The 26,947-nt window shown below is 39.1% G+C and overlaps 1 protein-coding gene across 6 annotated transcripts in view; it reads left to right on the forward strand.

Moving 5' to 3' along the window:
- Positions 1 to 26,947, forward strand: part of GTDC1 (glycosyltransferase like domain containing 1) — a 163,692-nt gene that overhangs the window by 76,517 nt on the left and 60,228 nt on the right. For all 6 annotated transcript variants that reach the window (XR_004081657.1, XM_031056246.1, XM_031056270.1 and 3 more), the window contains 2 exons: positions 423 to 590; positions 3,854 to 4,027. Coding sequence is in view for 5 of the 6 variants with exons in the window: in XM_031056246.1 (XP_030912106.1) it covers positions 423 to 590; positions 3,854 to 4,027 (342 nt within the window). In the remaining variant the exon portion in view is untranslated. The remainder of the gene's footprint in view (positions 1 to 422; positions 591 to 3,853; positions 4,028 to 26,947) is intronic.

Genomic DNA, 26,947 nt, shown 5'->3' on the forward strand with positions numbered 1-26,947 from the left:
CCTGCTCATATATTGAATTTCAGTAGTTGGTTGCATAAAGAAGTAAAGTGTAATGAAACTGGCAAGCAAAGTATTCCCTAGCCAGCCTTATCTTTGTTCCATTTGTCCTTCAGATACAGCTTTTCTTGCCTTTTTCAATAAAATCCATCCAGCTTTTTTTTTTTTTTTTTATTATTTTGCATCTCTCTGTAACTGAGCTGGGAAGACCGATGAGATTCGGTGCTTTTCTAGTTGGGTTCTTAGCAGCTGCTTTTTAAGAGATCAAAACTTCGAATGCTGCTACATGGTATTAAGGCTTAGCTATTGATGTGTCCCTATAGGGGTTATGTTTTTCTTGGGGGGGAGGGAGTGGGGAGCAGGGGAAGGGGTGACCCCTGCGAGCACACTCGTTGGCAGTAAACACTGCTCTCCTTGTTTTCCAGGATCCTCTTTGCAAGCTCGGTGCTTAACCTGGCTGAACTCGCCGCCCTCCGCCCTGACCTTGGCAAATTGAAAAAGGTCCTCTACTTCCATGAGAACCAATTGGCATATCCTGTCCAGAAACGCCAGGAAAGGGATTTTCAGTATGGATATAACCAAATTCTTTCATGGTAGGTGTGGCTTGCACTGCTCCTCACTATTTAAGGTGTCCTTCTGTCTACAGCATTATAACCCTGAGGAGTCCTTATACTTTTTTTTTTTGTATGAATTATTTTTCTGTTTTTATTTTGTATTGATTTTTTTTTGGTATTAATTATTTTGTATTAATGTTTTACAAGACCATGTAGTGGCAGGAAATGGGGGATCAACCTCACATGGAAAGAGAGTAAGTTTAGAGGGGATATTGGGAAGAAACTCTTCCCTGTTGGGGCAATGAGGCCCTGGCACAGGGTGCCCAGAGAAGCTGTGGCTGGCCCTGGATCCCTGGCAGTGTCCAAGGCCAGATTGGATGAGGCTTGGAGCAACCTGGGATAGAGGAAGATATCCCATGGCAGGGGGTGGCACTGGTTGAGCTTTTAGAGCCTTTCCAACCCAGGTTATTCTGTGATTCTATAAAGGATGGCCCTGCACCAAACTGAGGTACCAGCAGAGTTCTGAGGAGAGCTTGATAAAATCAGTGTGGCTGAACCACTTTGCTCTAAAAAATCATCTCAATTTATTGTATAAAGTCCACCAATGCTGCCGTGGTGTACCCATTGTTGGTGGGGTTTCTGACCTGTGCCTTGGCTGAAAGTGGTGCTTTGTTTCATGGATGCTTCACAAAGCTGCAGCTACTCAGCTTGTGCTTGGCCATAGCTTTTACTGCATCCAGCTGAAATTATGGAGAGGGTTTTAGGGAAATAAACAGAAATTAAAATGTACTGCAGCACTTTTCCTGTGAAGAGAGGGCAGTAAACATACCAGATAAATCCTTATATTTCTTTCATCTAGTATTCAGAAATTGTGCAGTGCTAAAATACCCAGACGTTTTAAAGGCTGTGTTCCTTTATTGTTGCTAAAAACAAATGTATTTCTCGAATCTGAGTTAATGAAAGAAGTTAATAACAGCACCACTGAAAAGCTTTGTGGTTAGGCACTGCGCAGACCTAAGCGAAAAAGCAAAACTCGCTTGTTTTCAACTGAAATAAATTAATTTCCATGATCTTTCTCACCTCTCTCGGTGGAAGAATTATAAAGAATAGGGCTTGAGCACTTTAAGGTGCAAGTTAAGCTTTTGCATCTTTAGAGTCTAAGGCAGTTATATTGAAATTTCTCAATTAATGATCTGTGTATGCTCTGGCCATTCTGCAGCTGCCTCTGCCACAGTGTTTGCAACATGTTTCACTTACTGAGCTGTAAAGATGGGAAAGTGGAGTGAAAAATCTTTTGAAAACAGTAGCAGCCATTTTCAGATGTTCTAACAAAAGGAAGTGTTTTCTGGCACTAGGAAAGGAATATTTTTTGTATATGTATTTTGCTTGATTGTGGTAGTTATTTTTCATACATCTGTTGTAAACTGACAAACGTTTATCCTCAAAAGATTCATTTTAAGTATCTTCTCTTACTAGATAAATAAAGATGATTTTTGTAGATCATAGAATGGTTGGGGTTGGCAGGGACTCTCAAGCCCACCTCATTCCACCCCCTGCCATGGGCAGGGACACCTTCCACTAGACCAGGTTTCTCCAAGCCCATCCTACTTGGCTTTCAACACTTCCAGGGATGGGGGAAAAGATGCTCCATTCTGTCCTCTTCAGCCTCCATTATCTTCTTCATGTAGTTACATAATATTTATCTCCAATTTCTGTTCTGCTGAAACCCCAATTTAACAGAAAATTGGAGCCATGTCCTCTGGACTATTTTTCACGCTCCAGTAGTCATCTGCAAAGAAATGCCATCTTTTGATCTTCCAAATATGTTAGAAATGGGGAAAATGTACCTTTCCACTTTTACACAGAGTGTAAAAAATTAGAGCACTTTGAACCTTCAGGTTGGTGCTTTGGATCATTAAAAAAATCAGAATTCTGATGTTTCTAAGGAGTTAATCTTTCTAATTTGCCCCTGGTTTGCAGAGCCTGCAGGAAGGAGCTAGGGCAGATATGAGTTCATGCATGAGAGAAGGTGAGATGATGTTGTTGGAGCCTTTGCTGTGTGTCAGAGAGCAGCAAAGAAATGTGTCAGGTCCCTGCCTCATGTCATCTGTAAATCAGTGCAGAAAAGATGACTTCTGTTCAAAACTGAGGCTTCCAACGGGTTAAAAACCATAGGTGGGCAAGAGGGTAAGATGCCAGAAAGCATTTCAGCTCCTGCAGCCAGCTTGAAAAGGATTATTTCTCTCTAATGTTGGAGTTTCTTTGCTTTTCATGCTGACTCCTGCTGCTTTGGTGAGCAGTGTCAGTTCTCTTTCTTGACCAGACAGCAGAAAGATGCAGAGAGGATGAATGACAGCCTCTCACCTCAAATATACTTTTCACCAGCCCTGTGACTTATGAACACATGTCCTCAATGTATCTTCTGACCTGTAGGTCTGTATTACAATATATAACATATTGAGAAAACCAACTGGCCATAAAGCATTTCTTACCTCAGTTAGTGCTGTGTGTGTTGGTGTAGCTCTGGTTGTGGCAGCACTGCCAGGATAAACTTCCAGATCCTTCAGGCTTTTTATAGCTGCTTATTTTCTCCAGACTGACTCTAAGAGTGGAGAAATAGTACCTGCATTATCGTTGAACTCCATCTTAAAATTATTGATCTGGTTGATTTTAAAACACAGCAGTAGAAATAGAACATTAAATTTATATGCCTTCTTTTCAAACTTTTTTTGAGGGGGGTGGATATTGTATGCTATGTATTGTATTTTTATATATAGAGGATATACTCTTAATCAGGATTACATTTGCATAGGTAAAATAACAATCCATTTCTTTAGTATCCTGCTGCCTGACACACATGGTCAGTTGAAGGTAGGTTAACCTAAGGTAAGTTGTCCTTCAATAAAAAGTATTTCTGAGGAATTTTAATTTTCTTTCAACAGTGGGCCTTATCTGTTTATAATTCTTCTGAGAGATGATGATAGTAACACTGTACTTAGCATTTTATGAACAAAACTCCACAGCTAGAGTAGGATGTGCTCCTTTAGATTAATAATAGTAATTTATTATTGGTTAAAAAAGGTTAAACATGTTTTTAAAGGGTGAATAGAGAGAAATTAAGTCATTTCTGATTAAGGTACTTGTGATACTCCTAATTCATGTGAAAACGCTGATTTTAATTAGCATCAACTTGCACCTTTTGCTTGTTTATGGGAACATGTATCCTATTTCCTTTGCCTGTAGAATAATCCTGTTCCTTTTGTGCCAGCAATACATTCATTATTCTTCACCGCTTTTTACAGTTTGGTTGCTGACGTTGTGGTGTTCAACTCTGCTTTTAATATGGAATCCTTTCTTAACTCCATTGGAAAATTTATGAAGCTGATTCCTGACCACAGACCTAAGGATTTGGAAAAAATAATCAGACCGAAGTGCCAAGTTCTTTATTTTCCAGTCAGGTTTCCTGATGTGAGCAGGTCAGTACATTTTCCACGTCATAAATTGCCTCCAGCCTGTCAAAACTCTGTATTTATGGTGACGTTCTAACTAATCAGCTAAAGCATCGTTAATGAATGAGTTTGATAATATGCAAAACCCCCTAATTGATAAATGTATTTCAATAATCAGAGGCTATTGAGGCAGCCAAGCCTGTCCTCAGTGCCTGTCGTGCAAACTTGCAGCGTTCAGGATGAGTGATTTCCCACTTGTTTCAGTGATTTCCCACTTGTTTCAGCCTTCCAGGAGTTGCCTGCTCCTCAACGATGAGGTTTTGGGTTTTTTTGTTAGGATTGGGATTAAATGTGTGAGGTGGTATTTTTTGTTTGGATTCAGATGTTTTTTAGTTTTTATTTACATTACAGTGTTATAAACTGTGAGTTTTATAGTATTTTATTTTAATAAATAAAAAATGGAGTTGGATTTTTTTCATTATAAGGTTTTTTAAGGACAAATTGTTTAATCAAGAAGCGATACGTAAATTATTTCTATTTTTAACTTAATAATTAACAACTTGTGGATTTTAAAATTAAATTATATAATATTACTTACCTTTATGAAGAAGAAAGTGAAGGAGAAGGATTAGTTTTTGTTTTAAAACTGATTTTGTTTTTATTATATATAAGTATATATATTTAATATATATAGTATATTATAATATATAATATTATATTATTGGAAGGGACAGTATTAATATAATTCAGATATTAATTATCATATTAAGATATCATTATTATATTAATATTATATTTTAAAACTTTAAATTCGGAGTTTTTTACTACGTGATGTTACACATTTTTATTTAAATTACACACTTATAATTTTAGTTTTATTATTTAACTTTGGAAGTTTTCTTTACGGTTTTAGGTTAAATGTAGTGTTTTCTTGGGGGCCAGTGTTTGTTAGCACAGAAAGTCTAAAATCCTCAGTAACCAGGGTTCCAGCACCTCGGCTCTGTGCATATTTGTGCAGGGGAGGTCACGGAGGAGACAGAAATGCTGGAGAACAGTGAAAGTGATAAGCCTGCAGCCAAGGAGCTGCTTTATGCCTCCCCTCCCTCTTTGAATGTCTTTCCAGGTGGGCAGCAGCATTCCCGTGGCAGGGAGCAGCCCTGCAGATGTTGGCATTTGCTGCTCCTCGCTCCTCCTCGGTTACTCTGAAGGACGTTTTTTATTGCCCTCGTTCAGAGCCCGCCTTGAAATTAGCAGTGGGTTATGTGGCTCCAAGGGAACATTCACAGGATCCTTTTCACTTTTGATTAAACCTGGCACAATTGTTTTTCCTGTTATAAGGGACTCTCCTCCCACTGAACAGGAACTTTGCTTCAGTGGGACCAGCACTAAATAGAGTGTGATTCTGCAATTTGATTATGCTCTTAAACCCAGCACCATGCTGGGTAGGTTTTTTTTTGCTGAAATAAGGATGGGAAGCACTGCAATGACTTTGCAAGAGCCTGCCTTTTGATCTGATAATAAGTTCTGGCCACACTTGAGATCTTTGTCCCTGACCAGCCTGTACTTAGAGTTATTTCAAAGGCTAAATATACATGTGTGGTAGTTTGAGGTAGAGAAATTTTTAGTGCAGGAGCTGAGGTCGTGCACTCGCTGATGTACTCAAACTGCAAGGTTTGAGTTTCAGTGTCTTGGAAAAGTTTATATTCTGAAATACTGATGAAAATCATTTAGAAATCAATGTCTAAAGTTAAATCTTCAAACATCTGTTTTTGACAAGTGGGTTAAAATGCTCCAGTGTTTCTTCGGGAGTTGGCTGCCTGGATGGCAGCATAATTCAGTACCTGTATATCTTTGAGGATCTACTATTCCCTCTTAGAGTCCAGAGCTTTGGAGCACAGGGAATGCTGTGGGTGCTCAGCATATTTGACGTGGAGCCAGTTCCAGAGGCTCTGGGAGTTTTGGCATACCTTAGGAATCATGTGGCCCAGACCTAGTTTTGGAGATGAAGTTATGATAACCCTGGCTCGTATATTACATCAGCTCTTTTGGACTTGTCAGCCCTGGCAGATGGGGTCAGACAAGATCTGACAAATTAGGCTGAAGTCATCATGCACACAGCGCTCGTTTGTCCAAAGCAGGAGGTGATTAGGTGGGTAAAATCATGAGCCTGCTACCTAAACTGGTACAGCAGAAAGATCTCACATCTCTCTGTGTGCTCTTTTAAAATCCTGCTCTCATATTAGATCCCATTCACAAGGCAGGACACCTTTCCCTTTTTATTGTGGTCATTGCACTTGGGATTATATCAGAAATCTCTTTTCAACAGTGATGATTCAAGATTAAGATGTTCATAAACAACTGTGTGACAGTAAAACTTTCAGAGCAGAATGATTAAAAACAAAAATTAATGTCAGCTCTATTATATCTAATATATATTTTATTCAACAGCTAATTCTAAATATAATATCTGAGGTGTTTAGACAAAGTCCAATATCAAGACAACAGGAAAAAATCTGAAGAAAAGGCTGCTTCTGCCTGACTCTGAAGTTCTTTGGGTTCTGACCTTCAGCTGCAGCCAAAATTTGCTTTTTCTTTACATAATTTACATGAAGTTGAATGCACCTGTGGCAATTCAAAGCTGGTTTTTTAATTTGGATTGTATGAGTATAGTGACTGAATGGAGATTGAGGAGAAAAAGGTTAAGAAAAATTGTGGCCAAGCTAAAATTTATAAAGCAAGCTCTTAGCCCAGAGTGTTTTTCAAGTTATTTTCAAATGGTAATTTGCTTTATCCAAACCAAACTCATACAGTGTAAGTAAGTGATTATTTGCATGACTGACAATCATTTCAGTGCCTGCAGTCTTTTTAAAATGCATAATTTTGCTGAGATGTTGGGAAAATATTTAAAAATTCTGAAGGCAAAATAACCAGGGTGGGTTTTTTATTTTTTCATTTTGACCTCTTTAATTTTGTGTGTGAATGTCTCAGTGTGTGTTCTTGTCTGAAACATAATCTACCTTTGGATTGGAGAGAGAGAGGTGATCTGAGAAATCATCCTCATATGTGATGGGGAGCTTTTTAAGATTATTTTAGATTAATATTGCAGTTGTAGGGCAAAATAAAATGCATCTGAGCCTTGATCAAAACCAGTGTAATGAAGGATCATGTCACAGGAGTTAATCCTGTAAAATATCTACCTTTTAATGTAATTACTGTAGGTGATGGCCACAAACAGCACAAGCAGCATAGTAAATGATCACTTAAGAGGGGAGATATAATGATGAAAGATATCCTAGGAAACACTTGTGGATACTCTGAGAGGCACCGCTGTAATTTGTAGTGTGTATTTAAATATTTCAAATGGGCCTCTAATGGGCTTTTCTACTTCTGAGGGGAAGTTGTTGATGCTTTTTTATAAAGAATCTTTTTTAAATAAATGTTTGTCCTTAGGACCCGTGTTAGTGTTCCCAGAGCAAACCCAGCAGACTGTGGTCCTTATCTGACAATGAGAAAAGATGAAAGGATTTGAGGATTTGACAGAATAAGATATTTACTGACCTAATCCTCCTGTGTTCTGGTTCTGACAATGACTGGCTTCCATATTATATCCTGTGGTGCCAAGACTGCTCCATGTATACCCACCCCATATGATTTCTGCCTTGAATTCTGCTCTTTGTCCATTCTGGTGAAGTATATGATGTGGGAATAAATATCAGAGTATTTCTAAGCTTCAAGACAAAAAGCCCCCCTGAGTTCAGGCTGTCCCTGCACGTTGCATTGGTATTGCAAGGGATGCAGAGCAGTGGCTGTTCTGCCATGTGTGCTGAGTATCAGACTGGGGGTTTACAGCACAGAGTTAAATACATTGTAATTCACACTTACCTGGCCATTGGCTTCATTTTAGTATCATTTCTATTGTAACATAAATCCAATTTTTTTTTCACTGTATGATCAATAGAGTCTATTTTGATGTAATCTTTTTCCACTTTTGCGCTGTAAAATGATGGTCAGGGAAGAAATTCCCTTTTGACTGATGTTATCTTTGGTACTTCTCTATATGGCAGCAGAGCCCTCTGGAAACTTCTGCAAGGTCTTTGTTGGTACTTGGATATCCACGGGACCATTATCCTGGTCTAGTAGAAGGTGTCTCTGCCTTTGGCAGATCTAGATGATCTTTAAGCCCCCATCCAGCACAAACCATTCCATGATTCTGTGATTTTATAGGAATTCTCTCATCCCAGCTGTGCCCACATTGTCAGTGGCCGTTTGCAAAGCAGGGTCAGATTAGGTACTCCTTGGAATTCATTCCAATGAAAATTTCAATTTAGATTTTGGTTATTATTTCTATTCCTCTGATTGTAGTATATCTTTATTGTTACCACACTGTGGTAGGAAAGGAAGATGTTTTTATAAGCAAGAATGAAGTAAGGTTCCTAAGAGCTCAAAATTCACATTGGACTGAGGTAGAATAATATAAAAGAAACATGAGAGTATGAGGATTACAGCAGAAAATAAAAACTGCTTTTTTTTTAAAGTGGAACTTGTGAGTATCTTATACTATTTGCATTGCTCATTTTGAAGTAGAATTAAAGATTTTAGACTTGTTTCTTCATTTTCTTTTATAACTTAGTACAGTTAACAGGACATTCTCAACCATTTGGGCTTACATTTTTTTAGTTATAGTGTGAGAGAGACAGAATTTGCCAATTCAGAGAGTATTTTAGGCCCAGTCAAGGGAGTTCCTGAGTAAAGCAGAAGTTTTTAAAAGACACTGGCAGTATCTGTTGTGCTGAAAAATGTGTGGAGGAGCCTGATTTGGGAAAGTAAAAAATTGAAATAAATTAATTGCATCACTCCGATCAGGTTTGCAGGGCTGAACTTAACTGGAAAAATGCAGATGTCAATGAGCAAGGAGATACTTGAATTCACAGGAGCCCAGAGCTATGGATGGGCACTGGGGACGTGTCTGCATTGCAGGGAAAGCTGCTCAGCAGTGGTACCCATGTGAGCTGTAGTGAGCTGTCTTGCATGTGAGAAGCCATAGATAGCTTAGGAGAGCAGTTTTTGGCTAATTAGCCTTCCAGTGAAATAGTTTGTATTAGCTTAGGTGGAGTGCTAATGACAGTGACTCTGGCACTGGGGGTACCTCCTGCCTTTGGTGGTGGCTCGGGCATCTTCGTGGTGCTCTGTGCCCTCTCCAATGGCACAGCCTCGCTGCCACCACACTTTATGGGTCATCAGCATAATTAGAAAGTGCCAATAGACTGCTCCTACCTTGGGGCTTGCTGCTGAAGAGCTGGGGGATGGAAATTGCTCCCCAGAATGTCTTTCCTCCTCACCTGCCGCAAGCGGGGTTTCAGGATCGGTGTTGAGTTACACCATGAGCATGAGGGATGCTCTCAGGATCTGGGACACAGCCCCTGTTGGGAGCAATGTGCAGTGTGGGCTCAAAGGGGGCATAAAATGGAATTTTTCCATTGTGGAGCTGTTGGCAGTGGGGTGGTTCCTCCTGCCTCTCTGAGATTAGTGCTGACTCAGGTAGCTGCACCTGCAGTGAGGGCTTAGGTGGTTCAGTGAAGGACACCTTCATTTTCAGTGGTGTTTTCTCACATGATGCTTCTTATACACACTCATCTGTACTGACTTGGGTGATGTACGAATTTCCATTCTCCCTCTGGATCATGGAAGAGCTGTTACCCCAGCCTTGTCTTCCAGGCAGAACATGCCAGTTCTATCCCCACAATATTTATCCCCAGGCCACTCCAGCAGCATCAGAAAAAGAGTGCTCTCCTAGAGAAGGGCCTGGCTGAAGAGTCTGCCGGGATATATTCATTCTGCAAAACTTGCTAAAAAGTAATTTCTTTTTTATCTATTCGGGGACAAAAATAGTTTTAGTGACTCTCTTTTATCTGTCGTATAGGTATTCCTCTAAATGCTATCATAATAACCATTTAGGCTCACAATAGCTCACAAGGATACTTAAGCAGAATTCTCTGTGCAACCCACTTTTTTATTATGTTGGGTACTGCTCATGTTGCATACAACACATTCCCATAAAATTTGCTTTTTGTATTTACAGAGAAATTTCTCTGGAGAGTTAAGGTCTTGTAAAACATTCTTGTTCTACAGCGTGAACGAATTATCATACTCTGGGGAATTAAAAGTGAAGTGTACTGAAGAAAAGAATTTTTTCATTAAAATGCAGTTTATATTGATAAAACAGATTACTAGCATTTGATGAAATGTGAAACTTGGATCTACCCGTATCACTAAATCACCAGTAGGTTTATTTTGGCAAGAAGAATAGTATGTAATGTATATCAGGACCAATCATTATACAGTACCTGTTAGTTTTGTATTAGATTAAATTGTCTTTCACTAAAGTACTTGGAAAAAGCCCTACTATATCTGTATCTTGAAGTAGCAGAATGTGGTAACCAAGAATATTAGAAAATAAAAGCTGTCGTGTTATCAGTTTTGGCACAGTCATTTATCAATCAGTATTTTAAACATTGACAAGTGGTAATTTAATAGGGAATGACCCTGTTGGCAGGAAGTTCTAATGACAGATGATGCAAACTCATTTATCACTATGGGGCTGTGCTGGCTTCTTACCTTTCTCAGTATCACAGCTCATATTTTCCAAGTCTGGGATGTGAGAAGCCACAAAGGGCAAAACCTGTGGCACTGAGCCTATAACCACTCCCATCTAATCTGATTAACCCCTTAGCTGCAAATTTCTCCGCAGCAGAGCTGGTGAGAGCTACAAGTTCTCATACTGATTTAAATACCATTTGCTTTTTAAGGAGGATTTTCCACAATACTTTCCCATAGGCAGTTTTTCAGAAATATTCAAGTTGTGCCACTTTGAATACACAGTTGAGACGTGCTGGTGCTTGGCTTTCAGAAAACAAACCACATCCTAATAATTAATAGCACATTTCATTAGCAGGCATTAAAAATATTGCATGCAGTGCCCTATACAATGGGCAGCTATTATTATTATTATCATTACTACTCGAGGAGGAAATGGATGCATTCAGAGGTTTAATTGATTCGTGCATATTCATGTGGGAAGTCAGTGGTAGAGTCACGACTGGACTGGATTATTATGCACTTCCATGCATAATAATTTCTCTGCAACTTGGGAAGAGAATAGCCTACCTTGCTGTAATAAATGTGGGCATTTGGAGTTGAAGGATGTCATGGGAGAAGGGTTGAAAATGACACCTTCATCGGCAACTGGTATGGATGGTGCTCTTTAGTCTTTTGGGATTCCATCTAGAATACACCCATCCAGCTGTACTTACTCTGAATTAAAAAAAAAATAATTTTACTTTAGTTTCCGCACTAGTAGAAGTTTTAATCGATTTAATGTAAATACATGTTACCTTTTTTAAAGCATCATAAACACAAGTCCTTGTGGGGGTTTCTTCACCTTCCTACCTCAATTCTCTCTCTGTGTCTTTTCTTCTCCTTTCACAACAGAGCCTTTCTCCTGAATGCTGGGGTTGAGTTAAATATCAGTCCCGTTCAGGACGGTTGAGACATGAAATGCTTTCAGAGTTTTCATCAAATTGTTGTCATAACAATCAGCGAAATTTAAATTTAATTGGTTAAAATTGTCACAGCAGACTTGAAATAAAGCTGTGGGTTTGTTTGGTTGTTTTTTGGATTTTTTTTTCTTTTATTCAAAGTGGAAAAAAGCTGTTGCTTAATGGTAGAATCCTGCAAAGTACTAAATACCCTAATTTTACCTGCAGTCAGGGGGAACTGAGGGCTTTTTGGCGGGAATACAATGTTAACAGGGGTGGAAAAAGGAAAAAGGTGGCACAAAACTAACTCTGGGTATTGAGTGGTCTGGCTGTGTCCAGGTCCCTTTCAATCCATAGGAACTTAAATCATTTGCATGTGTGAAAGATGGTTTTTATACACAAGGCTGTCCCTGCTGGATTTTGCATTTCAAAATACTGCCCTTCAACGTTTGAACAATTTCATATTTTTTATTATGAAATTCATGAATATTGCATGGAAGTGAAGGTGGATTTTTTTTTTCCTTTAAAGGGATTTCATGCTTACAGGATTGTAACAGAGAGGGAGGCAGTCATGTTGGGCATCTTATTTCTTAGTTGCTACATGAGGCAGTGACAGAACCTTATTGTTTAAATATGCTGGGTACTTGCAATATATATAAAAGAAAACAGGTAATATGCTAAAAATTTTGCAGAAAGTGTGAAGAATAGGAAGGGAGACGTGAGTTTTAGAGATTCTTCACTAAGAATATAAAATGTCAGAAATCAGTGTTGAAAGGATGAAAGAACCTCTGTTCCCAGTTGTAGGGGAATGGCAGTATCTTTAGAAAAAGACACATTTCATCTCGAATGCAGCATTGGTTTGGGGAGAAAAAAGCAAAACCAACCAAAACCCAAACAAACAGCACCTTTTAAAAGAGTGGTGGAATAGATTGCCTTGCAAATTGTTATTAAATGTGAGACTGAAACTTTATGTGTGTTGGATCTGCTTCAAGCACTGTTGTGTGCAAGATTGCAGACAACCCATTCCAGTTACAGTCAGAGGTACTGTCAGATGGAAGTGTCAGTGGGGAAGATATGAAGATGTTCTATAGAAATTATAGAGAGTAAGAGAACAAAATTGCAGGATGGAATACATAAAATCACATATTGGAGAGGAAACTTGGAGCATAGCTCTCCAGTCCTATGGAGATGACCTTTATGTAATGTGTAAGAACAACTTAATGCAGATGTTTTATTTATACATAACCAAATGGGATGAAGTTAAATGATTTTGAATTTTGCCAAATCACAGATAATTTCTTTGTTGCTCAAGGAGTGTTTTAATCTAGTTAGGTTTTTTCTGTGGTTTTTTTGGTTTGTTTTTTTGTTTTCGATTTTTTTTTTTTTTTGCATTTGCAAATACTTAATATTTTATATTTTGGACATTCCCCCTGCTCAGTTGTGACTCCCAGATGAAATAATCCTCCTCTTCTTCCCTTTAAATAATTCAGATAGCATACATTTAAAAATATGAAAATTCCAACGTAAATGTGCCAGAAGTGCTTTTAAGGTAGGAGGCTGTTCTGCTTTACTATGGAAAAGATGCATCTCTAAATGGTAATGAGGCTTCATCAGTCCTGGGCTTACAAACACCAACTCATAGGGATGCTTTGTGGAAGAACTGTGGGACATTCAAGTCTTATTTTCCCAGCCTCTTACCTTAGAATGGTTTGGATTGGAAGGAGCCTGAAAGATCATCTTGTTCTACTCGTGCCATGGGCAAGGACACCTTCCATTATCCCAGGCTGCTCCAAGCCCTGTCCAGCCTGGCCTTGGACACCTCCAGGGATCCAGGGTCAGCCAGGGCTTCTCTGGGCACCCTGTGCCAGGGCCTCCCCACCCTCACAGGGAACAATTCCTTCCCAATATCCCCACCTATCCCTGCCCTCCAGCAGTTTGAAGCTATTCTCCCGGTCCTGTTACTCCATGTCCTTGTCCAAAGTCCCTCTCCAGCTCTCTTGGAGCCCCTTTAAGCACTTTAAGGGGCTCTTAATTCTCCCTGGAGCCATCCCTTCCCAAGGCTGAACATTCCCAGCTTTTTCAGTTTGTCCATAACATAGCACAGGGGCTCCAGCCCTTGAGGCATCTTCGTGGCTTCCTTTAGACTTGTGCCAGCAGCTCCAGGTTTTCCTCAAGTATGCAGGAAAAAAAGCTCTTGGAATTGTATTACCTTTTTTTAGGAAGGGACATTTTTTGCGGAGAAATACTTACCTGCTGCAGAATGGTTTTTGGATATTATAAAACAAGATACCCTTATGTTCAGTTCATTATTTTCAAACAAAGTTACAGGCAGTAACAACAGCCAGGAAGAAGGAATTAGGTATTAAGTTGAATCATCCAATCTGTGGTAAATTTTAGAGTGGATTCCTCATAAAATGGTGCCATTTTCCTTTAAGATGGCTCCTAAGCAGTGCTCAGGTAAGGTTTGCAGAAAGCTGGACTTTGTCCATCCATGACCTGCTGTATGTATTTCTTATCCCCACACAACACTGGACTCATTATCAGACCACATTCTCTCTGTTTTCATTGCTACCCAACCAGACATGGAGGTAATGATTCCATAGAATCATGGAAAGCCTTGGGCTGGAAGAGATTTTAGATCACCTTAGTGGTGTGTGATGTCTCACCACCAGAACCCTCTTCTTTCCACTTGTGCTTCCTTATCAGCTCTTTTTGTCTGGAAGCCACAGGTCTCTTACTGCTGTTTCTGCAGCAGTTGAAGAGCCTCAGATTTAATTTCTCCAGGATGGATTTGGTTTTAGGTATGTTCCACTCTCCATGGCAGAATACTTACCATGAATGTTCTGCAGCAGGTTTTTATCTTCAGTTCGATGACTGACACTCAAAAAACCCCCAAGCTATTCACAGCCATGTTCTCCTTTGAACTCTTAAACATTTTCCATCTGCAGCTGATGGTTCTCACAGGTGTTAAATAGAGAAACAGGCAGATCTTCCTTCCCTTGGTCACTTTGATGTGCTAAAAGCGGACCAGTCATTGTGGCTGTGCAGGTATTGCCACAAATGTGTTGACATTTAGTGTAGCTAAATAGCTATACCGTGCCATATATATATATATATATTTAATTTTTTAAGTGTATTTGAATCTCATACACCATAGAAAAGGATTTTAAATGTACAGATTGATTTGTCTCTGTAAAGTACTGAAAAAAAAAAAAAGTATGTTGTTCTGGTCACCCGTGCTCAAGAAAGATTAATTTAAACTGTGAAACAGGTGTAGAGAATTGCTGCTAGGATGATTAGGGAATCTGTATTATGAGAGCAGATTAAAAGAGTATGGTTCACTTGTCCTAGCAAAATAAAGGTTGAGAAGGGGATATATGTTAATCTTTATAAATACAGTCAGAGGATAAATGCCATGAAAGAGGAGGAATTATTTAAGTTTCAGGATAATCCTTACAACATCCACTAGGTATAAATTGGTCATTATTAAATGACTGAGACTGGAAGTGAAAAAATGGGTGTGGAGGGTGGTTGCTTGGTTTGATTTCTATTTTCCAGAGACACATTTAGTTGTGAAATGACTGTTGAAACACTATTGAAATGCAAGTTTGATAAATTCATAGAATGATAGGTTAAACAATATGGGAGTAGTGCCAGGCAGCTGCAGATGTTTGTTGTGATGGTATCCCCAAAATGAAGGTGAAAAAAGATGGATGATGAGTTGGTCACTTCAGTCTTGAGACCTGAACTGGTCCATGAAGGAGATCCTGAGTTCTCAGCATCTGTACAAGACACAGCAGCCCAGCCTGTTCTGTGTTCTGCACACTGTTGGTCTCCTAGATCATTAATCACGTGTTTAATAAATGAGCAGTGTCCTGCAAAGTTCATCCAGCTCTGACTGTGTTTGAGATGGGCTGAATTTTATTGGTTGGATTCATAATGACCATTGTGGGAAGGGAAAAGAAGTGAGGGGAGTGTTTTTGTCCGACTGTACTGGGTTCATCTGGACGTTTTAGTGCTTTTGAAGAAAACCACATCATGGCCAGTGCCTTTTGTCTCTCCTCTTCTTTGCCTTTGCAACAAGGGAGTTTTTGAGGCGTCACTCTTAGGATCATAAAATCCTGGAATGGTTTGGGTTGACAGAGGCCTTGAAGACCGTCTGGTTCCAACCCCCTGCTATGGGCAGGAGCATCTTCCACTAGACCAGGTTGCTCCAAGCCTCATCCAGCCTGGTCTGGAACTCTTCATGGGGTGGAATGTCAACAGATTCATGGATGATGTTTTTTGGAAGCCTGGGCATCCCTCAGAAGACAAGTAGAAGTGGTGCCAAAGGGTTGACAACCACAGGGATTTGGGAAAGCATTAGGTGAGATGTGCCTCAGTAAAAACCATTGCCAGGCAAAATGTTTTGAGTCTTTGTGGCTCTCTAAGCATCCTTCTCTGTTTTGCCTCAGTTTACTTTTGCTCACTGAAGCATTTGGATAAAATTATTCTATTGAGCTCATTGGAGTCACAATGAGTTATTTTAACTTTCTTATTTTGATGAGTCTGTAGGGCTCTTTCACTTTCATACTTGTGTAGAGCAGTTTTAATACTAAAAACTGCCTCAATCTGTGCTAGAAGCAAATGGAGGACAGAAAGAAGAACTTTTTATGCAGTAATTCCTTTCAGTGACTGAAATTTATATGTCCTTCCTCAAACTTCATTGCACGTCTCTTGGATTCGGAGTTCACTTGTGTTATCTGCCATCTGAGTTTGAATTATCCATCTTGAGTGATGTGACTATATATGGAAAAGAGAGGATTGGACCCTTTTTGTGTGCCTAAACTGTTGTCTTTTTGTTGCCAATAAGTGGAGGAATCAGCTGACAGGGTTCCTGGTAAAAGAGTCACAATGAAAAACTAAAAAACATATTTAGAAATATTAAAAGGGTTAAAAATTTTTTTTTCTTTTTTTGTTTTCTAGTGAGACCTTGTGTGAGATCCACAAAGTTGCCTGATATCAGGGCATATTTATCATAGTAAACCATTGTATCTGTGGTTCTGGAAGCAGCTGAGCTCTTTTCAGTGGTACCCAGTGCTGGACTTGCCAGCACATCTATACGTTGGCAACTTATTATTCCACAAGCATCACTTCATTTGGGCTGGCAATAAGTCCTGTTCACTCATTGTGCTGCAGAGGAATGTTTAAAGCTGCGATGTGCATTGGAGTCTGTTTGTTTGCAGCAGCTGATTTGCCTAAGCTTTGATGCGCAGTCACTTTCTGACATTTGTGTATTTCAGCAGTGAACAATGTAAACTCATTTTCTGAGCACTTTGATTACTTGCACATAGCAGTGCCCATGGCATGTGACAGAGAAGAGCACTCTATCCACTAATCAGATAGATATGCTTCAAGCGTATTTACACAAAATAATGAAAACAGCTGTTAGATACCTTTAAACTTGAGTGTGTTTTGTTATTAATCTACTAGCCCGTACACATGACACTATAATTCTTCGCTCACTCAAGTTGCCTTTAATGACACAGTAATAAAACGGAGAGGGATGAAAGTAATGGAATTGTAGAATGTAATGCCTCAATTGTTCTACAGTGTCTTCCTTTTTGCCAAAATAAACCACAATTAGGTCCATATGGTGTTTTGAAGTTTTCAAGCAATGACCCTAATAAAAAGTAATGAATTTCTGACAAAAGAAAGCATGGTGCTCTTTTAAGCAGATATCTTTGCTATTGATCTAGTTATGATTGCAGACTGATATGCTAATAGAAGAAGAAAGGTTCAACGTGCCTGGTACAAGCACTTTCATTTGTGGTTTATTTTATTCTTATGAAATTCAGATTGAAAAGGTAGGAACATGTTGTAATCCATCAGTTATGACTCCCTTTTAAAAGACCTACTATAAATGAAACAAATTGATTTTCCTTGAGGAAAAAATGGAGAGCATTTGTTAACTTGGAATTCCTAAAGTGAATGCTAACTAGGAGGATGCCTCACAATGATGAAGATGCTTTGTTTGGATACATGAAATTTGACTTCAGTGTCTTCAGAGATCCAAGCTCTGGTATTTACTTTTCTGTCTTTTAACCTTTTTTGAGCTGGCATGATACTCCTGTTCGTGTAGAAAATCAAAGTATCCACAGAGCAGTTGTTGGGGAAGTGGAGATACTCAAACACAATGACTGGGGAGGATGTGCAGCTCATCCTCCTGCATAGCTGTGGGCTACCAATAAACAAGTTTGGTGTGTCAGCATTATTCCAGTGCAGTAATAGGGATGCCTGAAGTTGAGGTAATGAAGTTGTAATAAAGAGAGATGGAAGGTTTTGGAAGCAGATACGAGGAGAAGGAGAAAATAAGTGGGTGATTTGATGGATCTTCTCTGCTAGAGGTTGTTGAATGAGTGTTCATCCCACATACACACAGTCCTGAATTCCTCAGTTGAAAAGCATCTGCTGGATAATGTGTGTTATTGGCATTATTTCTCTCCAAGAAGAGTAGCTGAGGCCTGTAGTCTTGCAATGTGAAACTGTTCAGAGCATCCTTCCAAGCCAATCTGCCTTGTCTGACATTGATCACCACTAGGAACTGTCTTGGAATGGCTCCTGCGTGGTAAATTAGGAGTCCAGTTATTTAATGATTTCTCTGTTTCATATTCTGTCTATTGAGCTGCCTTTCAGATTTCCCACTCCAGTCCTGACTGAACGTTTGGAAAAGAGATTAATTTTGGCCTCAACTATCTGTGCAATTTTTTATTCATGTTTTGGCACCTTCTACATTGGTAATTTCTCCATCTCTTTATGTATGGAGAATGGTATGGGTGGTTACTTTGTTAATTTTAATAGGAAAGAATCTTGTTCATGGTTAGGACTTGTTCTCCTCAAGGTATCTTACTTTTATAAGCAGGGGGAGTTCGTGGAATCATGGAATGGTTTGGGTTGAAAGGCACTTAAAAGATCAGCTCATTTCATCCCCCCTACCATGGGCAGGGACACCTGCCACTGGACCAGATTGCTCAATTGCTATTTATTCCTCCACTTTTCTTTCTGAAAATACTCTAGTTTAATTTCTTACATTCTTATGCTGGCTTCCTTGAGATTTGAATGATTAATTTGCTTTATTGCAGTTATGTTTAGTAGCTTTTTTCTGGTGCTTAGGAACTGGGACTTGCCTTCTGGAGGAGAATGTGTCCTGCAGGAGAAATAATCCCACTTCAGATTGTGAAATCTGGATTATTTATGTTATCTTGAATTCTAGTAATAGGAACACAAAACTGAAAATCTTCACCTATCTTCCTGTAATTAAAATATTTTTTAATTTTTTTTCTTGCCTCATTTTTTTATGTCGAAAGCTTTAAAAAATGGTCGTGCGCTGTGAAATAGATTTTAGGCTGGCTTTAAGTTATATTAAAAAAATGCATCAAGTTTGGGTAGCCTAGGAAGTGTTTAAAATGTGCCAGTTTCCATAGCCAGTTGTAGATGAGAATTGTTGGACTTTTCACCCCCACTCAGCAGGTTCTCCAATGAAGCTGGGTAGAAGCAATTAAACTTCCCCCCTATATAACAAATAATAATAACAAACACGTTGAAATATTCTTAATATTGGAAAAGGCTCAGAAAAGGGTGTGAGCCTTCAAATGCTTTACTTAAGTATTTGATGCTTAAATGCTTTAAGTCCTTTATTCATTTAAATATAAGGATCTGCTTCTACAGGGTTGTCCTCCCATGAGAAATCTAAATTTAGAATTTCTGGCTTATTTTTTATTCAACTCAGTTGAAATTATTTGAGATTTTGAGGTATTTTAAAGGTCTTGGAATACCTGCAAAGTCTTCTATAAACTTTGAAAATTTGAAGTTTTTGCTGTCTGTGGTGTCCCAAGTTTTGCCCATTAATCTGGAACAGGAATCACTCTAACCCTGCTGATTGTGTTTTTATTTACTGGGTAAAAGTGCCCAAAATATTCTCAGTCCTGTATTATTTGTGCTTTCACGTGCATTATGATAATACCAGGTACATCCTGGTACTTTCCAACATGTGAAAATAATGCAGCCAGTATTTTAGAAGCGTTTATTAGCAAAAAAGATAATAACCCAAGGTTTCTGATGTTTAATATATGTGTGCTTGAGCACATATGGGCAGTTCTGTGGGTGACTGGCTGCAGTAGGAGAAAATCATGCAGATTTTGTCAGTCTGCCTGTGTGTTTGCAAGACCAGCTCCTTAATGAACAGTCATTATTAATGCACAGCTCTAAGTAGTAGGCCAAAATATTGTATTATAGATCTCATGTAAAATTTTCAGTCCTTCGTGCAAATCCCAAATGTTTCCTACTTTTTGACTTGCTTATATATAATTTATTTTTTTAGAGGTGTACCATGACTTTTTATTTAATTTCTTTTGGTATTTTTGATGCATTCAAGCTCCTGTAAGAACAATGTCCATTACTGTGTGATTATCAGAGATGGTGATTTTTAGCAGTAGATTGAGGGGACAAGTTTAAGGAAACATTTCTTGTGCTGTGTTTTTGGAAACACAAGCTGGTTGTAGAGGTTACGTTCAGGGACTAGTATGGCAGCATTCGGGTAAATTGGGATATAAACAAACATCTGTTGCAGGAATGTAGAAATGACATCATAAAGAATGTATGCAAAAACTTAATTGAAAAAGAATGATGCAGAATTGCAGCATGACTTAAAGTCTGAATTGATTTTTGCCTTCAGAGTGAAAGTGGGATTTCTGTGCAACATTCCAATGCTATAAAGTATTTAAAATGTAATGTCCTATTAACGTCCCTAAAATGTAGACTCTGGGTCACCCAATAAGAATAGTAGTTACAGTAATACAGTATATGTAATATGCAATTATCTTGACAATAGTTTTATTTTTTCAACAATTTTGTCATAAAAGAGCAGTAAGATACAATGAATTTGATTCATTTTGTGTGTGTGAATCATTTAATAGGCCATTACATCTACTATATTAGACTCCATTCTCCTTTCAGAGCTTTTCATTATAAGCCTGTCTTTAATGGAAAGAAGTTTAACCTTCCCTCCCAGATAGATTGAACCCCATAACAGTGTAAACATTCTCATTATAAAATAAAATCCCCTTCCCCAAGGGCAGCACTATAATTATGTTGCAGAGTGTTGTACAAATGTTTCTCTTAAAAAATGTTGTCTCATTCTTGTCCTCAAGTTTTTATCATTTTCATTTATGAAGGGAATCAATAACGCTTTAAAATCATAATTTAATAAAACAAATATGATCTGATTATTTTTTAATTTTTTGAAGTTATTTTAATCAAGTTTGAGAAGAAGTCATCAGTAAAATTGCTGTTGATTTATAAATAGGATAATTAGAGGCTTTCCTCCTAAGTACTGTTCACTGGCATTGTGGCTGTTTTTATTGCCTAGTCAAACCTCTTCATTCAATTTTAAAATTGCCTTCTGAATGAACTGTGCTATGAGCTTGCCAAATAGTGTCACCATTAATACCTTACCTCTTCTATTTCATTGTCCAGTCTGTAAATGCACAATAAATTGTTTGATAAGGAGGTCAATGAGGTTGTAGTAGTTTTTAAGTGAATTATGGCCGAACGTTTCAGATTATGTCACACTCTTATTGCAGCACTGGGTGTAAAAGGTGGTTATACACTGTGTGGGAGATCATTTGGTGGTGTTGCTCCAGGACTAGACACAAATCAAGGAGAGCAAGTTCTCTACTGCTCTCTATGTAGAGAATAGATTTAAAAAACACACCTTATTAATCCAATTTACAATTCTGTAGCGTGTCCCTTAGTCCAATTAAGAAAGCTCTCAGCAGCAGGTGCACAACACAAGGATGGGTGAGGACAAAGATGTTTGCAGGCAGGAGACTCTTTCACTGCTTTGGTTATTGAAAAGCTGCTGTAGCATTCCTGGAGGTCCTAAAGCATCTCTAACCAGCATTCTGCATGTTTATATCTCATATCTCATCAGGAATTTGGGGGGAATTGGGCTTTTTTGGGTAAATGAGGAGTGGCTGAGGGAGCTGCTGGAGGAGAGGAGGCTCAGGGGAGACTTTGTCACTCTCTACAACTCCCTGACAGGAGGGTGAAGCCAGGCAGGGGTTGGGCTCTTCCCTCAGGTAATAAGTGACAGAATGAGAGGGAACAGAATCAAGTTGCACCAGGAAAGGTTTAGGTTGGATATTAGGGAAAATTTCTTCGCCAAAAGGGCTGTCCAGCCCTGGCATGGGCTGCCCAGGACAGTGGTGGAGTCCTCATCCCTGGAGGGATTTAAAAGCCGTGTGGGGACTTGGCATTGCTGGGGGAATGGTTGGACTCGATGATCACAGAGGGCTTTTCCGACCTAAATGATTCAGTGATTCCATGATTCTGTAAGTGATCCTGGAGAATCCTGCCAGATTGGTGTCACCATTCCAGCAGTTCCTGTACAGATGCATCACCCTCACCCAGCCCTGCGGTGCCTCAGGAGCTGCTCTGTGCCCAGGCTGGGGCTCCCACCCCGGGCGCGTCTCTCCCGCAGCGCGCGAGCGGCTCTGAAATAGAAACGTAAAAGGCAAAAGTAAGAAACTTTGGGCTTGTTGAGTCTAAAAGAAAGTCTGTTTGTGTGTGTCTCTCCCTTTGTAACAGAAGGAATGTTTCTTATGTTTCTGTCTTCAGACAGTTGGCACACATTTCATCTCAGCAGCTGCTTTCTCTTAAAGTGCAGTAGAGTGTAGGACTGTAGTGACACTAGCATTAATACTTCACATTCTGCTATCATATGCTGTCACTGTGAAATATGGATCTAGGTTACATGTGTTTGCAGACTTTGTACTGCTGAATTATGAAAGCTGACTCCGTTGGAGGATTGTGTTGTATTCAGAGACTGTGAACTGAACAATAAATGAAGTCAGGCAGAGACTTGCAGTCATAAGCAGTATCCTCCTTTTTGGCCTAATTGAGACAATAGCTTTAAAATGCAGAATTGCCAAATTAAACTTCGCTGTTGACTTTGGTAAATATATTTAGGAGGCATTTAAATATGTCTCTTGTGGGCACCTTTTAGTTGTTATCCTCAACCTTGTTTAAATATTATTTTAAAATCTTGGTCTTCTGAATGGGATGAATTACTGCAGATGAATAAAGTGGATTGCAAGAAGTACTACAGCTGCATGCCAGAGGAAATTATTGGGAACAATTAGTTATTTTAGTTATTAAGACTTAGTGTGTACCCATATATACAACTCTGCAATTTTTTATATGTCTGAATGGCTATATGAGGGGTGAGGAGCTGCACTTTATTTATTTCTAAATGTATAAAGTTAATACAGATGTAAATATCAATTAAAATGTCAGGAATCATTGCACATGGGAACATGGGGGTACTGGTCTGACTCTGCTGAAGTCACCTGAGGCAGGGCAGTAACTAAAGGGTGAGCAAAGCTGCTGGAAAGGAAAATATTGGAAATATTTTTAAATGAAATTTCAGCATAAGGAGATACCTAGGAATCTGCAGGCAGATCTAAATACAGGCCCATGTACATAATTACTGTGCTGGAAGTGTTAATCAGTGTGTTGGTTAAAATCAGATTTCTTTGGTGCCTGAAGATCTGCCAGTAAATTATTTTATTTCTTAAAATCAAGTATCCATAATTTCAGTGAAAATGTCACTGATATGACTGTACACTGACAATCAAACTTGAAGTTGATTTTCCTTGTACAACCACTGACAGTCAGGAGTCAAACCCAGGTGCAGAAATCTGACATTCAGTGTAACACTCTCAATTTATTTTCAGTTTTTACCTTTGAATATCAGCATGTACAGAAGGATGGAGTGAACAAACTATATATGTATATATAAATATATATATGTATATTTTTAGGTAGCATTAGGGCATGTTGCTCATAAATGGTCTTTGAACCTCCTCTTGAGGAGCTTCCAGTGTCAAAAAACCACAATCAGCACTGTCACCATGAATGGTGTAATGCACAGAATAATGTTAGAATGGCTTTGAAGAGTGTGAGAAAAAAAGTTTGATCTCACTGAACTTGCCTGTGTATTTTAGTGTTTTGCATGTGTGGGGTTTGTCATCTGCCCACGGAATGTGATGTGAAGTGGTTGCTGTCAGAGCTCTTCCCGTTAGTTTTGATGGTTCTTTTGTATCTGATTCTTAAGTGGGAAGGTGGGGTTGTATCCTCTCTCAGCAGAGCTGTTCCTGTGCTTCCCATAACAACCTTTCTATTGTCACCTCATCCCCTGGCTTTTAAATGTCACCCAGGTTCATGTTAAGTTTAAATGTGCTCGCCAAGGATTGTCCCAGACTCAAAACCATGCACTTCTCATTCTGTGTTCTAGCAGGGCATTGTTCAGCTGGCTGGAAAGAGGTGAAACACATAAACAATTCTAACAACAGAATTTAACCTATTAATGAGACAGGCTGGAAGTGATCTCTCAGTACTCTCTCAGAGCCCCAGCTATGTGTATAACAAATCATGAAGGTTTTTAGGTGCTCACTCATTTTTGGGGCAGCAGGCAGCTGTATCATCAGTCTTCTCTTCTTTGCCTGTCTTCTCATAGCCATCGGAGGTTTTTTATTCTGTAGGAACTTTGCTCTGTGCTGAGGTTTATTTCTTAATATAGAGGAAATAAATTTTCAATCATCTGCATCTATTTTCCTGTCAATGTGAAGATAATGTTCTTAACCTGACAGATCTGTGGCTTTTTCTCTTTCAAAAGAATGAGGATAATATGTTGATGTTCTCATAAACAAGACCATTTTGTAGTTCATTGCTTTTATTCTTCTTTATAAAATATTCTTGTATTTGTCAAAATATTTCTGTGGCATGTGACAGAAGAAACATCAATAGGAACAGCATCATTTTTCTGAAGTTTTCCATGTCTATTTGCAGAATATTGAGTAAATCTACTATTAAATGTATAGTAAACTCCCCTGGGGTGGATTACTGCACTGGTTAAGGCAGTTAAGGAGGCAGAGTTGATGTACTCCACCTCTAATTGATATGGTCTCATAGTAAAATTGCACAGCTTTTAGAGTAATAGTCATGGCAGCTTTTACCAGCAAAATAGAATTGTCACTTTTCTGTGGGATGATGGTGCAACAATTATGCCTCAGTTATGCCTATGAGGGGGAATGGCCTTAAGATGAAGGAGGTAGATTTAGATTAGATCTTAGCAAGGAACTCTAAAGGTGGAATGAGCTGAGCTTTAATGTCCCTTCCCACCCAGGCCATTCGATGATTCTAAGTTACATTATTTATCAGAACTTTTCAACAGGGAGCAGTTCCTTGGTTTAATACACTTAAACTGTGTAATGCTGTGCATTTTATAGTATTAATTGGAGAAACCATAAAAGCACTGTGACATCTCTGGCATCTACCTCCTGGTCAGCTGTTCCTCTAGCAGAGTTTGTGTGGTGGCTTCTCTTTAATCACTATCTTTACAACATGGCAGCAGTGAGGATGCAGAGATGCTGCAGGTCATGCAGAGTTCTTCTGGCTGAGGGGAGGGTATAAATGAGGAACTGAGTGAAATTGAAGGCTCTGAGACTGTGGATGCTGATGGGGATATGTCCTCAGATCTGCCTACATACTGCCACTATTAATGGTAGCACGTGCTACAAATACAGCATGAGGCAGCAATGTAAAGCTGAGACGTAGGAAGAAAGAACTTGCCTTGTGATGGAACCAGTAGAGCTGTTTGAATGTGCCTGTGGAAAGAGGTGGTTGTGGGTTTTTTTACCTTTGAGATATTCTGGCAGATTTACACTGCTGCTGTTGCTTTCTAAAGTTCCTGACCCTTCCCAGGGTGCTGGACCTCTGGCTGGGAGGTGCTGGTCTTCATCAAGCCACGTAAATGTGAAGATCCTCAGTGCCTTCAATCATCAGAAATTCCCTCAGAGCTAATCTAGCATGCAGTTTTTCAGAGATTACTGTGTAATGCCCCAGAGACGTGATGAGCGAAGTTCTCAAGCCCCAGAGGACTGAGCTATGAAACCACATTTCTAAATAGCTTACAAGTATTTGTCATCAGCTGGTTTCCTACAAAGGATTGAGCAGAAGTCCTTTACACATGTGTGCTCATGCATGCCTGTGTGTGCACACACTCTTGAGCCTGTAGGAGCCCAGTGTGCTCAGTTGTTTTATTCAGTAATCATCAAGATTTTCACACTTCAAGTGGGACCTATTTCTGGGGCAGTCTAAACCAAAGACTAAATTTTTCAGACAGTCTTACAGTTTATTTTTTCCTTCCCTCTCCCCTCATTAGGGGCTCATGGTCATGGGAGAAACTCCTCAAATGCGTGGACTGTTGAGATAGTTCAAAAGAATTGAGCCATAGTGTCTGAGACAGTACCAAAGTTGATTATTTAGGCAGGTTTATCAGCAAAGTGGTTAAAAATAAAGGAATTCCTCTGTTATTCCCTTAATTCCTCTGTTATATCGATTCACAAGGCAGCAACGCCTGTATTTTATGCCTTCCATAGAAACTCTAAATTTCTATTAAAATCCCAACCACACAGAGACATTTTTCAACCCATGTTGGTGTTCCTACACCAGGATCCTGCTCAGGTCAGTCTCAGAAAGGCAGTCGTGTTCTCCAAATAAAGGTTTGTGTTATGGGCACTGCTGTGTCCAGCAGACACTTCTCTTTTAAACTTTTAAAAATATGGGCAGAAAATGGGGCATTCATAATGCAGACCCAAAGGCCGTTTCCAGTACAACTGGGGTGAGTCCATTAAGCACATGCAAGTGTTTTAACACTTTCAACACTGTTGTGACATGGATTCCTTGATCCTGAAAATTAAGCATCTGATTCTGACTGAGACTCCGTTTTATTGATGAAGCCAAATTGCCAAGTAGATGCAGCATTTGTGAGTTGCCTTAGTTGGGTAACAAGCATGCCATAAATCTTGTAACCAAAATAACAGTATAATATTGGGCTTAATACAGAGATTTTTTATTTTTCATACTGTTCAGAGATCTTTGTTTCCTCAGGACTGTGATCTGTTCCCTGTGTGGTATTTGGGTCCAGAAGGCAGAATTTGTTTCAGAATGGCTTCTTTGGGCAGCCATGGTTTGTGCAGCAGATTTTCATCTGACCTAAAGATCTGCAGTTCCCTGTAAGCCAGTGGTAGCAATTTGTATCATCTGAGAATCTGATTTCTTCTTCCAGCCATGAGACACTATCCATAGACTGAAAAAATGGCAAATTCCTTCCTCAGTTTTTCCAATGCCATGTCTTGGTGTCATCAATATCATAGGAATAATCAAGGACAATTTTTTGCCCTCTGTAATTTGAAGTAAAAGCTGGTGAATGACAGGCATGCAGGATAGTTTCAGAAGTAATGTTAAAACTTAACTTTGGTGAATGGCAAGTAGGACAAATGTGCAGTAATTATCTAGTTAATTAAATGGT

This window comes from Geospiza fortis, unplaced genomic scaffold (genome assembly GCF_000277835.1).
Source record: "Geospiza fortis unplaced genomic scaffold, GeoFor_1.0 scaffold112, whole genome shotgun sequence".
NCBI classification, from domain to species: domain Eukaryota; kingdom Metazoa; phylum Chordata; class Aves; order Passeriformes; family Thraupidae; genus Geospiza; species Geospiza fortis.